The following is a 15,090-nucleotide window of genomic DNA, read 5'->3' as shown; positions in this document are numbered from 1 at the left end:
AGATGACGTTTTTTGAGATGATTTCCAAGCACCCACAAGGTAATGAGCTTTTGATTAGATGCTGATAGAATATGTTCCAGGTTACAGAATGTTAATCAACGGTCGATTCATCTCTATATCGTTCAATCCTGTAGATGTTCGCGATATATAATATTTGAAAGCCACAATACAAAGAAATTTGGAAAATGTTCGCCCAAGGTTGCCGTTGTAAGATGGTCGTTCTAAAATTGCAACTGAATGGAAAAAAATCCGGTGCACAAGGCAATGATGATTCCCCATTCTGGTCAGTCACCGTGAGATCCAAGACGCTGCCTTGCACGAATCCTGACTTGTAAGCGAACGAGTGCATGCATACAGTGCAACGCTATGCGCGATTGTCTCCTCACGAATACCCCGCGCGCCAATGCTTGCAGCTTCACCACGCTTTTGAGAGCTCGATATGCCCTTCTTGCCTGCTCAATCATCGAGTTTTGAGCCATGAGACATTCAATATTCAAACCGTAGCTGTAATGCTTCAAAGAATCATTGGTTCAGCGTAACATACCAGGTGGCTCCTGAAATAAGCTTGAATCTTGATTGCCGCGATATCTTCTTTCGTGCAGACTTGCAAACTATGGTCTTTAAATGCCAACGTTTCATTCCCGAGAAAGGGTTTATCGTTTTCATTTGAACAAATTGCCGCGCTATCTCTATTGGATGAGCCCAGGAATTTTCTACGGACTATTTTCAACCATCCCTGCGGTACGCCCATTTTTTTCCCTGTTCCAGTTTTTGGAATGGAGCGCATTTCTATAGGTTGTGTCCTCAACGCTTATGCAGGAAGTGGCGTAAAAACTAAAAAGGAGACTTGTGGGGAACATGCTTGATGGGTGATGCGAGGGAGATGGTTTTTCTTCGTTGCCTGACATGTCAGAATTCTGGACACAAACAACATGGCCAGATGAATTCCTCTTCTGACCAGTCCAGCGTGACTTCGAAGCATAACCCACTCTCTAACTACTCAACCAACTAACAGCACGATTTCCTGGAATGAAATCAGGCTATCAGCTGTCGTTGTCAATTAAACAATGCAAACAATTTTCTTCTTAATATTTTTTGATACTTTCATTTTATGACTCTCATTTATTCATTGTGTCTGAAAACTAAAACTAACGTGTCGTCCTAAAAAATGAGAAATTTATAAAAATCATTGGAAGGTCTTAGTGCTTGCACGCGGGCCCATTACTCATTGATCCACATAGCAAGATCAACTTTGACTTAATGGACTGGACTCAGATATTGTAGCTTAAAAAAAATGACGGGCTCAGAATCTGTACATATAGATCCTTTCGCATCTAACTGTTCCAACCAGCCCAATATTATTTATTCTTTTGCTCTCGCTCCGAAGTTAGAGTTTTCTCCGTCCCGAGTCTGTGGTGCTGAACTTCTTCGACTTTTGCAATGGCCAGTTTCTCAAGCATGTCGCTATCGTCTTCTTCACTCTTGTCTCGCTCGCCTCCTATTCGGTACCCTTGTTCTGTAAGCCAAGGAAGGATCTGTTTCTTCAACAAGATTTCTCATCCAAGGTTGCTTGTGCTTTCTTTAAAGTGCTCTAAGAATTCAGAATCTGGTTCAGAAACGTCTGTTTCTAAGCCTTTGTCTGCCGATGATTTCACTAACAAACTGGGCGCGGCGATTGGGGGAATCGGCTTTCTGGAAACTGCGTATTTGACTTACCTCAAGCTCACAAATTCCGAAGCATTTTGCCCTCTTGGCGGTGGCACCTGCTCCGACGTACTCAACAGTGATTATGCGCTTCTTTTCGGTGACGAACTTTCTCATCTTACCTCTATTTAGCTATTTCTGTTGGTTGATTGCTCATATATTCCAGCGTACGGAATTGAACTGTACTGTAACCATGTAACACTGCATTTTATATTTAATTAACACCAACCTTTTATTTCTGTTAAATTCTTGGTATTCTTCTTAATCCTTATTTGGCCACAAGTATCACTGTTGACTGGAAATTTGCATGTCAACACATTGCAGGTAATTTGTTTGAAAGAAGGTCTCAATGACAGTCCTTTTGAATTTGCCAGGTGTCCCTCTTCCTTTGATTGGAATGGCTGCATATGGCTTGGTTGCGGCTATAAATCTACAGTTGTCTGGAGAGGAGTGGCCTTTGGGAATAAAAAAATCTGATGCTCAGTTAGTATTGCTTGGATGCACTACGTCCATGGCGGCTGCCAGTGCGTATTTCTTGTACATTCTGAGCACCAAATTCTCCGGGTCATTTTGCTCGTACTGTTTACTTTCTGCTCTGCTATCTTTCAGCTTATTCTTTATCACTGTGAAGGTGCATTGTGTTTATCCTATGCCTTTTTTTTTTTTAATCTGATCTGCTGCAACATGCTGCTTGTTGCCTAATTTGCTGGTTTTTTGGGGAAAACTTGTAGGATCTTGGATGGCATGAGATGCAAAAGGCCATGGGTCTTCAATTATTAGTAGCTAGCTTAGTAATGATCACGCTGAGCACCTCATTCACGGGCTCTAAGTCTATCTCTTCAAGGTGAATGTTACCATATTTAGGCAATTTGTTTGCTTCAACTTGTATATTTCATTCATTATGTGGGAAAAAACTTTTATCTTTCATTATCAGCAATACGAGACGGAGAACATTAGAATTATTTCATGTATGCCTAATTGCAATGGCAATGCTGTATTTCAACCTTGATCAAATTTGAGTGAACGGGTTGTTTCCTTTTGTTGTTTTCCATTGTCTTTTGATACAATTTGAAGCCTGAAGAGGTAGTCTCTCCATTCAAATCATATCTGTATTTGCTGCTTATCTCTAAAATTTTTGTTTGGGTCAAATATATATCTTTCTCATATGTTTCTGTTTTAGTTCATGCTAGACCTTGATATGACTCAAATCTATAGCATGCATTTCAGCTGCTTTGGAATATCTCACACGGCTGTATAGTTTGTGGTTTATAGTCAACAGATTTTGATTTAGATTTGAGTACAAAGCAAATGATGCAGCACTCCCCTTAAACTGACAATCTAGTTCTAGAATCTAGATTATTATATAGTGTAGGACCAAGACAAGTGATCTATAGAGTTGCTGACTACGAAATATATGTAGTCAAAAAATGATCCATATTTATCTTCAATCCATGCTAAACGCTTCAGGCAGTACCTGTAACCTTCAGATTTGGTTATGGTCATTTTGTTTGTCCTTCTTACCTTGGTGGTAGAATTTTCATGCGAAGTATAAGTATTTTCAAAACCATTGTAGTTATATTCAGTTATTTATTTGGTCTCACCAAATAAACCTCAACTGGGTCTAACTATGATAAATATATATATATATATATATAAATATTTTCTATTTGCACTTGTGATGAAATCAAATTGTATGGATACTTATGTAATCTGAATTTTCTAATGTAGATTTTTTTCCCCACATTAACAGCTTGGCAGAAGTTGAACTCCCATATTATTCACCTGAGATTACAGCTCCATCGAGTCCTTTTGCTTTATCTCTAGCAAGGCATTTGCACTCCATTGGAGCTAAAATGTATGGAGCGTTTTGGTGTTCCCATTGTTTAGAACAAAAAGAGGTATGCGGTCCCTTACAATGCCAGCATAAACTATGATTGATTGAGAATTTTACTACCGTGCAAAATTCTATCATTTTCATTGAACAATGTATGAGCAGTGAAATTTTATTTTTACTGTTGTTTCTGTTTTTATCCAATTGCTCAGCTGTGGTGGCATATTTTACCAAATATTTGTCAAATTGATTTTTCATGGTTGATCAAGTCGATTTTGGGGAACTCATAAGCCTTGCATGCTGAATACAGGCTGCAATCGAAGTTAATGTGCTGCTAATGTTGTTTATTCACTCTAACCTATTGTTATAGATGTTTGGACGTGAGGCAGCAAAACTGTTAGATTACGTGGAATGCTTTCCTGAAGGTTATAGAACAGGAACTAAAATGATCAAAGCATGCAAAGATGTGAAGATTGAAGGTTTCCCCACGTGGATTATTAATGGTCAGGTAGGGAATTCAGTAGGCTGAGAATATAACTTCTGAACTCCTTCCTCTGCCATGATTTTGTTGTTCTCACTCGGGCATTTCTCGCAGGTTGTGAGTGGGGAGCTGGAGTTACCAGAGCTTGCTCTGGCGTCCGGTTTTAATGAATCTGTCCAACCTAGTTAAGTTTTTACAGACTCGGCAACAAAATAATATGCAAAGCGTGTTTACATAGATCAGTGGTATGTAAACACATGTTCACTCTTGCTGTGGCTAAGCACATGTTCTCTCTTGCGACACTCCATCTGTCCTTGCTTGGTACCAAGGAAATTAAAGGATTTGAAGTCGCCAGGGTAACATAAACTTCTTGCCCACCTCATGTATCTGGTTGAGTAGGTCACAAGCAAAGGCAAAGATTGAAATCGAAGACTAGAGTGTAAAACCAAAGGATACAATGAAATCTGAAGCTTTCAAATATATTCGGACACCCCAGGCTTGGAAGTCAAGCGCCCATTTATTTGCCAATCACTAAATAGATTTTTGGTGTAACGTAAAATTTATAATAAAATGTGTCTCTTTATATAATATAAAATTTACAGGGATCTTATTATTCATGATTTGATAATAGTGCATTTCATTACAAACTTTACGTAAATTACCATTAGTTTTGTGGAAATGTATAACCTAAGTAAATTACAAAATTAACCTTAAATGATTTGTGACAGTGTTCTGTTGTTTATTTTGCTTAATGTTATATTAAAAAAGATATGGATTAAACTTAAATAATTTTTAACCGAAAAAAAAAATGAATAATAAATAGTACCGTGTGATAATTAATCTTGAGTGACCTAGAATGGCCGTTGGTCCGATCCTGGCTCAAGTGAACCAATTCTAATCAAATGTTGAACGATTGGGGAACTCCAACCTTGTTGAGGATTAAAGAACAAAAAAAAAAACTCATTAGAGGCTTGAATCCGAGATCAATGATTGCTGGATGAATGAACGGTTCCGATGGCGTGCGAGGCTGAACCTCGGATCGCGCTTGCAGGGCCCACTATAGCAACGCTTTCGAAAAAAAGGAAGATGCTTTGGAATATACCCTATCCATGGAGCTATCTGTGCATCGTTTCTTTATTTTCTCCTTGTTCTTTTCCGGTCTGTTCTCTATCATTTGTTTTTTCCCCTTTTCCTTATCGTCGTCTTGTTTGTCCCCACCCTAATTATAACCTCCACTTCCCCTTCTTTATCATATCTCTTCCTTCCTTCACCCTCTCAATCTTCTATCACCACCGTTTCTTGCACAATTCCTGCCTTCGCATTTCCACAGTCATCGTTTCCAATTCTCTCTCCCACTGCTTCAAGAAGTAGGAGGAATATGAATATGAATGGGATTTCTACCATCTCCGACCTGGAACAAGAAGAATTGCTTCTCAAATTGGAGGTCTTCAAAATCAAAGGTAAAGATAAACACGGACGCAAGATCCTTCGCATCATTGGCAAATTCTTCCCCGGTAATATATTTCTAAGCGACCTCAATATCTTAACCTGTATTTTTTATACTATATCTCGTGAGTTGGAACAATGATTTATTTGTATGTATTTGGACGAGACAGCACGATTCGTGAGCGTAGATGTTGTGAAAAAGTATCTGGAGGAGAGGATTTTTCCCAAGTTGGAGAAGAGAAAGTTCTCGGTGGTGTACGTGCACACCGGGGTTGACCGTTGCGAGAATTTTTCGGGAATCTCGGCTCTGAGATCAATCTACGAGGCGATTCCGATGAATGTGAAGGAGAATCTGGGGGCCGTTTATTTCATTCACCCGGGCCTTCAGTCGCGGCTTTTTCTGGCCACCTTCGGTCGCTTTCTCTTCACCCCCGGGTAACTAAACTAACTTAACCGCTTTAGGCGCATTATAGTTAAATTAGTGCGGCGCATGCTAACTTGGGCCGATAACGAGTTGGTGGTCGTGGGGCAGGCTGTACGGGAAATTAAGGTACGTGAGTAGGCTTGATTATCTGTGGGAGCAGGTGAAGAGGAACGAGGTGGAGCTGCCGGAGTTTGTGTACGATCACGATGAAGATTTGGAATATCGTCCCCTCATGGATTATGGCTTGGAGAGCGACCACCGTGCTTCTGCCTCCCTCGATTCCCCTCTTTCTACCTACTCCATGAGGTGCATCTCTTAGAAATTTCCTCTTACCTTCACTTCCATGTTCATATTTTGTTGGGAAGCCTTTTTTTTGCCCCCACAGTGAATTTGTGTAGAGCTCTTCTGTCTTTTTTGTTTTTTGTTTTAACCCGCAAGCTCTTTTGTCGGTTTGAATCAATTAAATGGATCATTATAAGGTATGATTGGTCTACTAGAAATCCTCCTGATTTGGATCCTTGAAATGTATTTTGGTGATTAGAAAAAGTAAGCCTATTATATAAATAAGGTATTATAAGTGTTAATTTTATATCTGCAATTGAGCATTGAGCTAAATAGCATATATGAGATCCAGATGCGCTTTAGCCAAATCTGTTCAACATATGTGAATTTATTTAATCAATTCCGCGCATATTGTAAGAAGCTAGTGAACATAGGTTAACTCATTAGCGGTTTTTTTTCCCCCGAGTCCGGTGAACAACTCATTAGCTTCTTTTGATTTGGGATGCCTTTGTATGTCTTTTTTTTTTTGGGGGGGGGGGGGGGGGGTGGGTTAGATCCTTATCCGAGATTTTATTTTTTTTCTTGGTCCGTGCATTTATTCCTTCGTCATTTTCAATTCTTGAAAAACCGGAAAGTGGAAATATTGGAGTTTAACGTGACACCACCCCTGTGCTTCGTATATCAAGTTGCATTAAATATTTTTCCAACAAAAAAAAAAGTTGCATTTAAATTCGATCTTTTAACTTTTGAATATTGCGCGAGAGAAAATGAAGTTTGGAATACACGTGGGAGAATGACACGGAAATTTTTTGAAAAAAGGGAAATGACAATTTTGATAATCACATTTAGGTTTCAAAATATTTTATTACAATTAAATTTTTATATGAAATTACTTTACTATCCTTACGCAAAAAAGAAATGGGGTTAGCTTCCCTCCTTCGGCTTGACGTTGTGCCTCCTCAAACCCGAAAACATACCGTATCAATTATAAAAGAAAATTTGAACCATCCATTCCACCAAATAATCTTAGCCTTTCATTATTATTTTATTCTGTTTTTCATTCTTTTGTTAAAAATCTAGGGTTCCAGAATGGGAAATTCATGTTTTGCCTTCAAAAAAAATTTATTACTGGAGTATGGGAAGAAATTCTCATAAAAGGAAAAAGGATTTTGCTGACATCATATATTGGTGAGTAAAAACGTGTTATTTTCATCAATGAGAAAGAAGGGAAATGACTAGTATTATATTGTATTTCCGCAAGTTGGATGTTTTCTGTCATGGGTAGATATTGTCTCTGAATTTATAAAATGAAAACGCCAACATATATATTTTCATTTTCCTATTATCATCGGTGTTTACTTGTTTCATTTTCTGATAGGTTTATATAGATACAATTTTATATATATGTTGTTGGAAGTTATTTTATAGAGTTGTATTTGTTTTATTTATAACCAATTTACTTGTCACAGGCTTAGACAATAGATATAAATTTGACTTCTAAACTTAATCTTGAGTTTGATAATATGGAAGAGTCATGGCAATTTTGGAGAAATTATGGTAGTAGAATCGGTTTTGGTGTTCGAATGAAGAAATTTAACATGAGTAGAAAAGATAGGTTATATTCATAGTACTTATTTTTTGTTGTAAAGAAGGAGTGTGAAAACTAGAAAAACAAGACAAGAACATAACAAATTCTATATCGAAGTCAAGAACAGGTTGCAAAGCTAGAATGAGAGTTGTGCAAGTAAATGAGAAGTATAAAACTAGTGATGTTTTTCTAAATTACAATTATGACCTACAGCCTCCTAAAGCTATTCACATGTTTCAATCATATCATGAAATAACACTAGCACAAGCTTTTGAATTAGAAATTACAAAAAATGATGAGATTAATAATAAAAAACTAGCATTTAATTTGATGAGTGAATATGCCAGAGTTGATACAAAGAATTACCTTAATTCAAGGAGGAGACAAGCCATGTCAAATGATGAAGCTAAATGCACTTTTGCTACTTTAAAGAACAAGTGGTAGAAAATATCTTTTTGTTTTCATGCTCATTAAATGGACTTAGAGATGGAAGTTACGAATGTCTTATGGGCAGATGCATGTAAGTTGATTGACTATAGTTACTTTAAAGAAGTTGTTTTGCATGATACAATTATTATATGAATCATGATCATAAACCTCTTACTATTTTCTTTGGCATAAATCATTATAAAATAAGGGTGATATTTAGGGCTGCATTATTCTATAGTGAAACTATTGAAAGTTTTAAGTGGTTCTTTGAGACTTTTTAGCGTATGCACAAGGATGTGAAGCTACTAACTATTTTTTTTTGCTAATCAAGATGCTGCAATGGCACAACCATTACAAGAAGTGATGCCAGAAGTATCACATGCCTTATGCACATGGCATATTTCAATGAATGCAATGAAGCACCTTAAAAACTTGAAAAATGGTTAGTCTCATATCTTGAATAATTTCAATTATTATACGTGTCATTGTTGGGATGAGACAGAGTTTAAGGAAGCATGGCAAAAATTATTATCAAGACACAACATGGGAGAAAACACATGGTTGATATCCACGTATGAAATAAAAGAGAAGTGGATAGCATGTTATATAAAATGCTTAAGGATACTTGATATGAGAATTACTCATATTATTGAAGGTATAAATTCATATGTGAAGAGTTGTACAAGTCCTAAATTAGATTTAAACCAACTCTCTCAAAAGTTTATACAAACTATAGAGGACAAGCATCATAATGAATTGTAATGTGAATTTCAGATATGTGATAAGTTGTCAAGGTTGATATTGCAGAGTTCATGTATACTTCGTTAGTTTTTTGAAGTCTACACTCGACCTATTTTTGACTTGTTCCAACTTAAATATGATCACGTGATGCTACATGTATAAAAAATAGACAAGAAAGGAAGAAAAATGAAGATGAGGAGGACAATACAATCTTGTTTGATTATTTGATCTCCATGGTTAATAAAAGAGAGAAATATAGTTTGACATTCGATCTTTCAACTGAGATAATTATCCCTAATTGTAAAAGGTTTGAATAAGAAGGTATATTATGTTGTCATGCTTTGAGAGTATTATATGACTATGATGTCAAGCTACTCCTAAAGAAAGATATAACCAAGAGGTGATTTGGTGTAGCGTATGATTTGAAGGGAAAGCAAATTGAAGCTGATCTTAAATTTGACAAGTCAATATGATATAGGGAGTTGTGCCCTGTGTTAAATTAGCAAGTGATACATCAGAAAGCAATATGGGAACTTACTAACAAAGTGGCTAAACTTCACATAAAAGGAAAAGATAGTAATAGTAATGAAAGTAATGGTGTGATGGTGAAATCATTAGGTTTAAAAAGAGATATGGTAGAAAACAAAAGCAAAAATGATTGAGAAATTGTGTAGAGGAATCAAGTAGAAAAATGATAAAGAGTTCAAAGCTCAAAACAAACTTCCTAAGCTTCTAGAAAATTTTCAAAGGCATGCTTCTAATAAATTTTTCTTTTGTTTTTTTTAATATGCTTTTTAGATAATTATATTTTTTCCCAACTATAGCATGATCAAGTACAATATGATCATATAATATTGGATACACCTGAAGAAGATAAAGTACAACATGATCATGTAATGTCAGAAACAACTGAACTAAGTCAAATGACTTTTACCAATTTATTAATGGTAACCACATAATACTCTAACTATTTTATAGATTTAGAACTTATACATTTAGTCATTGTTTCTCTTTTTGTGAATATAGGAATCACTTGATTGTGATATGACATCACTTGAAGCAATACATTTTAGCCAAGCATTTACAAATGGTGAATTGCAACAATTTATGGGTGAAATGATTCACTCTTATTCAAATCAATGTAATTTTTATTACACTTAATAGTTTAAAAACAATATAATATTTATTTGCATTCTAAATGTACAAATATAGGTTCACAATTCAACAAAGATCCTTCTTAATGAAGTTATCTAGCTCAAATCCTCTGCTCCAGCTATAACTTCATTTCAGTTTCATTTGCTTTCTTTTGTTCTAGCCATTCCTTCTACTAATCTTAGGATGCTTCATTTCAATTCTGTTTGTTAGCTTCCTTTTTTCTCAGATTTCACATGGCATGCTCTTATTTAGGTCATAAAAGCCATTGGATGATTGTATAGCATTTACTACTCTTAGGCTATTCTCTTTTTAATCATATAGCTTATCTTCATACTTTGACTTCTTTGTGATGTAAAAAAGGAAGGGTGGAGGAGAATAGAGAGAAGAGAAGGAGGGGAATAGAAGAAGAGAAGGAGGAGGGAGATAGAAAGAAGTAACACATTAACTTAACATACATTTACTCAATCACCAATTCCTTACTAACACACAATCATCACATCACATATCATTCACTTCTCATTTCAATACACGTTTATAAGTAAAAAATCATTTTGAATTTAACTCCACGTTTAGGTCAGATCAAGGTTAATACATTGTCATATAGTTTATAGCATGCTTTCACACTCAATTTTAATTATACATATAAATAAATCCATTTTTACATTATAACACAATTAACAAACAATTATTTAAGATAGACTCTTCTAATTATCTCAAACTTTTGAAAGATTAAAAGTTTATTCCTTAATGACTTTTGCTTCCAAGCTTGCTCTTTAAGCCCAAAATGGAGCGCAGGGTATTAATCTACAATTAATCAACCTACAATCATTTATATTACTATATAAACAATGTAACCTCTTTTACTCCTATCTCTAAAACACTCAAAGCTCTTGTTCCTCATATTTAGACTTACCCATTGAATATATTAACTCTCTATCAATCCCCAACTAACAATTATTAATCTCACATAGGATCATTAATGCCTCAATAACCCTTATAACTCACATTTAATGTCTATTTTTAGATATTAATGTGCATCATAAATCAAAAGTGTGTAAAACCCTTAGTCATTGGTTTAATACCCCAAACAATTTTCATTAACTCCGTTTGAGTTAATGGGTTTAGACTAACAACCTATATAGACAAAAAATAAACGGTCTTCCATTATCAAACCTTAATCAAAAACTTTAAAAAAATGGGTTGGGAAGGAAGAAGAATAAGTTAGAAGACTTATTCTTAGGGTTTAGTAATTTCAAAATACTCCAATCTCCCTATAAAAACAAACCCTAACAGAGCCCCAAAGCTTCCCCCATATCTTTCTTATGTTTTCTCTCTACTTTTTGTCTTAGTTCGCCTTATTTTTGTAGAAAATGTACCGTGTGCTGTGGCATATGGTACAGAAAGGTAAGTTTCATGTTTTGGCGGCTTGTGCATTGTGACATATGACATAGAGTCATTCTCCTTTGTTCTTCTCACTTTTTCATGTCTAGGTGGCCTTACTTCGCTCCAAATTTAATCTTAATGTTAAAATCACAATCCAAAATATTTGTTAGCTCTCTATAACCATACACCACATTATTTTAACCTTCTTTAACTATCCTCTAATTCCATTTAATAAATTAAATATAATTATCTTGCTAATTAACTGACAATTAAAATTTGAGATGTTACACACACCCTCACCCCGGTCCTCACGTCCCTGACTTTGGTGCTAGCAGGGCTCTCTACTCCAAACTAGTAGAATTCTGTCAATTTGGTGTTCATTCTCTGGCAAGTTTCAAGACATATTTCTCATTCTTAGTCACCGACCTGAATCCAACGTCCATCGATGGCAAACTCACTTTCTTGATCGCGCCAGATGATTAAATTGCCGATGATTTCAATATAGTTCTCTTGGCCTCCTTAACACAACGAGCACTACTCCCTCGGGTTTTCTGGTGGTTGAGTTCACGCACAGGGAAATTGGGAGAAGAGATAGAAGCAGGTGAAGAGATGGCCCTTTCAATTGGGTGTTTCTTTTTTCCAGACGTGTAGCAAAGTGATTTTATAGAGAAATTTAATATCAAAACACTTGTTGGAACATCACTATAATTATCACATTTTTCAAAACTAAATTGTTATTGGCGGCACTTTATCAAAAAAGAAGAAAAACTGCAGGCAACAATGTTACTCTTTTAGTTTTATTTTCAACATGTTTTACTGAAATTATAAAAAACTTTAAAATTTAATAATTTTATTTAAAAATTTAATAATTTTTTAATTTTATTTCTATTAAATATATATAATTTAACAACATATTTTTACTCTCTAATATTCAATGTAAGCCAAGCGAAAAAATTTGTGTTAACAGTTCAATGAGATGGCTTATGAATAGGATAAAATTTTTTTGTTTCTTTTACCTTATAAATAGAATTAAGAGGAGTATACATAAGGCTTTGCTGGCTTTGAACAGCACTAATCCTTTTTTTTTTTTATTCCTTGGGCTTAAAGTAACTAGAATAATTCGGTCTTTCACAAGAACATATGCCAGCGTAAGAAAAACAGTGACGATTATCAGGGAATGAGTAGATCAAATGTTGATAAAGATAATTTGGAGGATCATGAAATGGCAAGATCTCACGCTTGCATCACCAATCATAACCAAGGAAAGTCCAGAATCGCTAAATCTTGAGAGAATGTCAACAGAACAATCCTCCGCGTCAAAAATTGTAGCATAATAGCCTGGATGATATTCATTTCTCTTGCAGCGTTTTTTGTTCGGGAAAGCATTCAGCTAAAGCAAGCCTGCCTGTTAGATATTACAAGAAGGTAATAATTTACAACTATTAAACAGAGCATCAGCAACGATTCTCGTCCACCAATTTCTCCATTACTATTGCGACATTAACCCAATGAAACTCTTTAGCTGGAAGAGGCGAGGTGCAATCATCATCATGGCGCATAGCCCCAATGTCCAGGCTTTTAACGGAACCCACTGCCTTTTTCGCTCATTCAGCTTATAAACACAAAAACTAGTGGAACTTTGGCAGCGTGATTTCGCACTTTCCAAAACGAATCTACTCTCTATGAGCCTCTACCTTCGAAAGCACCGGTTTGAAACTATCTCCCAGTCACCCTGTTTCTCTTTCTTTTTGGTAAAACACAAGTCAAGCAGAGTTAGGCAAGGCCGAAAGAACTTGGCGTTGGGACATTTGAATGTGGAAGCTTTCAAGTTGAACATAGAAGCGCTACCTCTATAACAGAAGGAGATGACATCTGAAATTCTCTTCACACCCATGATAATCTCAAGCCGAAAGGGAGAAATCACAGTCATCTACCCATCCGTCGTCAAGCTTATATACTTTCAAATCAACCACATAGCATTACTTGCAGATGGAGCGAAATCGGAGAAGGTCGATGTTACTATGGACGCATTTGCCTATCATCGGCCATAGTTCCTCGGGAACATCACACCCATCTAAACCCTCATCCATCCAAATTTCAAAATTGAAGAGCAGGTGAGGTGAATCGGATTCTCACACTATTTATTTGTGTTTCCGCACCACCAAATGATAAGGGCTTCCCCTCCAATGGCGCCTCCAGCTTGGGGGAGGTTTCTCGCTACCTTAGTTGCCGCATCTAACCATCATCATCATCATTATTATTCTCATCATTTTTCTTGTTCGTTCTTATATGTATCTCTCCATGTCCTCACTGTTTCCTGTTTGATTTTAAATTTTTAAATATTTTTTTAAAAAAGAAAAGAGGTTTCTATCCTTTTCTCCTATGCTTTTTAAATAAAATAATACACGTTCTTACAAAATTAACTACTTAAGTGTAATTTTTTTTAAAAAAAGAAATGATTCTTCCCATATTGTTGGAAAAAATGAGGACAACTTTGGATGAAAAAATGTAACAATATAATATATTTTCATCACCCATTTTTCTCTAAAGAGAAGAAAATGCAGTTGTGGGAGAAATCAAGTCTATATTATACCTTCCCTACCCAGTTATCTTTAATTTTCTTAAAAAATAACTAGCTGGGGGAATTATCAATTCCCAACATGTCCTTCGTTTGCTTTTGTATCGAACGTTCTTATTTTTGTATCATAGTTTTCAGCATCATTGAAAAAAAAAAACAAAAAACTTTCCTAACACGCGGGGATGTTCTAGCTTATCTGTCCCTTTCTTAGTTGCATTTGTTAAGAAAGGGGTGTTTTGCTTCTTTCTTTCCCCGTTTAACCCGACCAAAATAATGATTCTGGTGCCGTGGAAAGTTAGTTATGACTCAGGGCTTAAAAGTGACAAAAATTGGTCTACCAGAAAGACCCTTTGGTAAATTGGTCATCGCATCCATAGTACACATGAGTAATTTTAGCTCACTTCTACGTAAGTTCGATATTGGGGGGAAAAAAGAACTTCTCGTGGCAGACTCCTCTTGAATAAATTTATGATTTTTCTCTTTAGTTCCTTAATTTTTTTTATTCAATTAATGATTAAGGTTATCATCTTCAGAATTTACATCTCAGGAAAACGATTTTTTATACGTTAATCATCGATCTATTGGGCAGTGAAAAGAGCGAAACCCTTTCATTTCCAACTACAATCGCGCGCGCATGGAAACCTACCATTCCTAGTTCAAGTATCAGAGGTAGGTCTTCAAATCTTTCAATATTTTGAAAAAGTATTTATTACTATTACTAATGTAACATTAAAAGGGTTCTACTTCCACAGATTTGGCTCGGAGACGAGTTTCGGAAATTCAGAAAGTTCCACGAGAGATTGATTAAAAGAACTTTTTACTTAGTAATTTCAATATCCATTGTTAAATTGGCAGCGTCCGTGATGATAATTGGCACACCCCATCACTAAACTAGATCCTCAGTTTTTATTTTTGTTTTTATGTCTCAGATGTAATAAGTACTAAACGACTAATAAGGATTGCCCAGAGCTTAAAACTAGTACGCGGTACGCACCTCTTTTTTTCTTTTCATATATATATATATATATATATATATATATATTTTTTG

The 15,090-nt window shown here is 35.6% G+C and overlaps 3 protein-coding genes across 8 annotated transcripts; 2 read left to right on the top strand and 1 right to left on the bottom strand.

Moving 5' to 3' along the window:
- Positions 1–48: 48 nt before the first annotated feature.
- LOC129322184 (protein IQ-DOMAIN 20) lies at positions 49–1,054 on the bottom strand. The gene is made up of 2 exons (XM_054968312.1): positions 545–1,054; positions 49–452 (listed from the first exon to the last, which is right to left on the bottom strand). Exons 1-2 carry the CDS (start codon positions 785–787, stop codon positions 285–287), a joined length of 411 nt encoding a protein of 136 aa, XP_054824287.1. The 5' UTR covers positions 788–1,054; the 3' UTR covers positions 49–284.
- Positions 1,055–1,082: 28 nt separating this feature from the next.
- Positions 1,083–4,638, top strand: LOC129322182 (thiol-disulfide oxidoreductase LTO1). The gene is made up of 6 exons (XM_054968304.1): positions 1,083–1,804; positions 2,079–2,335; positions 2,436–2,548; positions 3,455–3,602; positions 3,906–4,043; positions 4,131–4,638. The coding sequence occupies exons 1-6, from the start codon at positions 1,441–1,443 to the stop codon at positions 4,203–4,205; spliced, it is 1,095 nt and encodes a 364-aa protein (XP_054824279.1). The 5' UTR covers positions 1,083–1,440; the 3' UTR covers positions 4,206–4,638.
- A 561-nt stretch (positions 4,639–5,199) lies between these two features.
- Positions 5,200–12,196, top strand: LOC129322183 (uncharacterized). 6 transcript variants are annotated; one of them, XM_054968307.1, is made up of 5 exons: positions 5,202–5,530; positions 5,633–5,897; positions 5,995–6,192; positions 8,517–8,627; positions 11,800–11,938. In XM_054968307.1, exons 1-4 carry the CDS (start codon positions 5,395–5,397, stop codon positions 8,611–8,613), a joined length of 696 nt encoding a protein of 231 aa, XP_054824282.1. In that variant the 5' UTR covers positions 5,202–5,394; the 3' UTR covers positions 8,614–8,627; positions 11,800–11,938. The 6 variants fall into 6 exon arrangements, with proteins under 6 accessions (XP_054824280.1, XP_054824282.1, XP_054824283.1 ...); XM_054968308.1 differs by lacking the exon at positions 11,800–11,938 and adding an exon at positions 9,953–10,186; XM_054968305.1 differs by lacking the exon at positions 8,517–8,627 and having other exon boundaries at positions 5,200–5,530; positions 11,800–12,196.
- The last annotated feature ends 2,894 nt before the right edge of the window (positions 12,197–15,090 follow it).

This window comes from Prosopis cineraria, unplaced genomic scaffold, assembly GCF_029017545.1.
Source record: "Prosopis cineraria cultivar Desert tree isolate PC_DT_omini unplaced genomic scaffold, ASM2901754v1 PC10, whole genome shotgun sequence".
Taxonomy (NCBI): domain Eukaryota; kingdom Viridiplantae; phylum Streptophyta; class Magnoliopsida; order Fabales; family Fabaceae; genus Prosopis; species Prosopis cineraria.
Note: the sequence above shows the minus strand (reverse complement) of the source record. Positions and strands in the feature narration are given on the sequence as shown.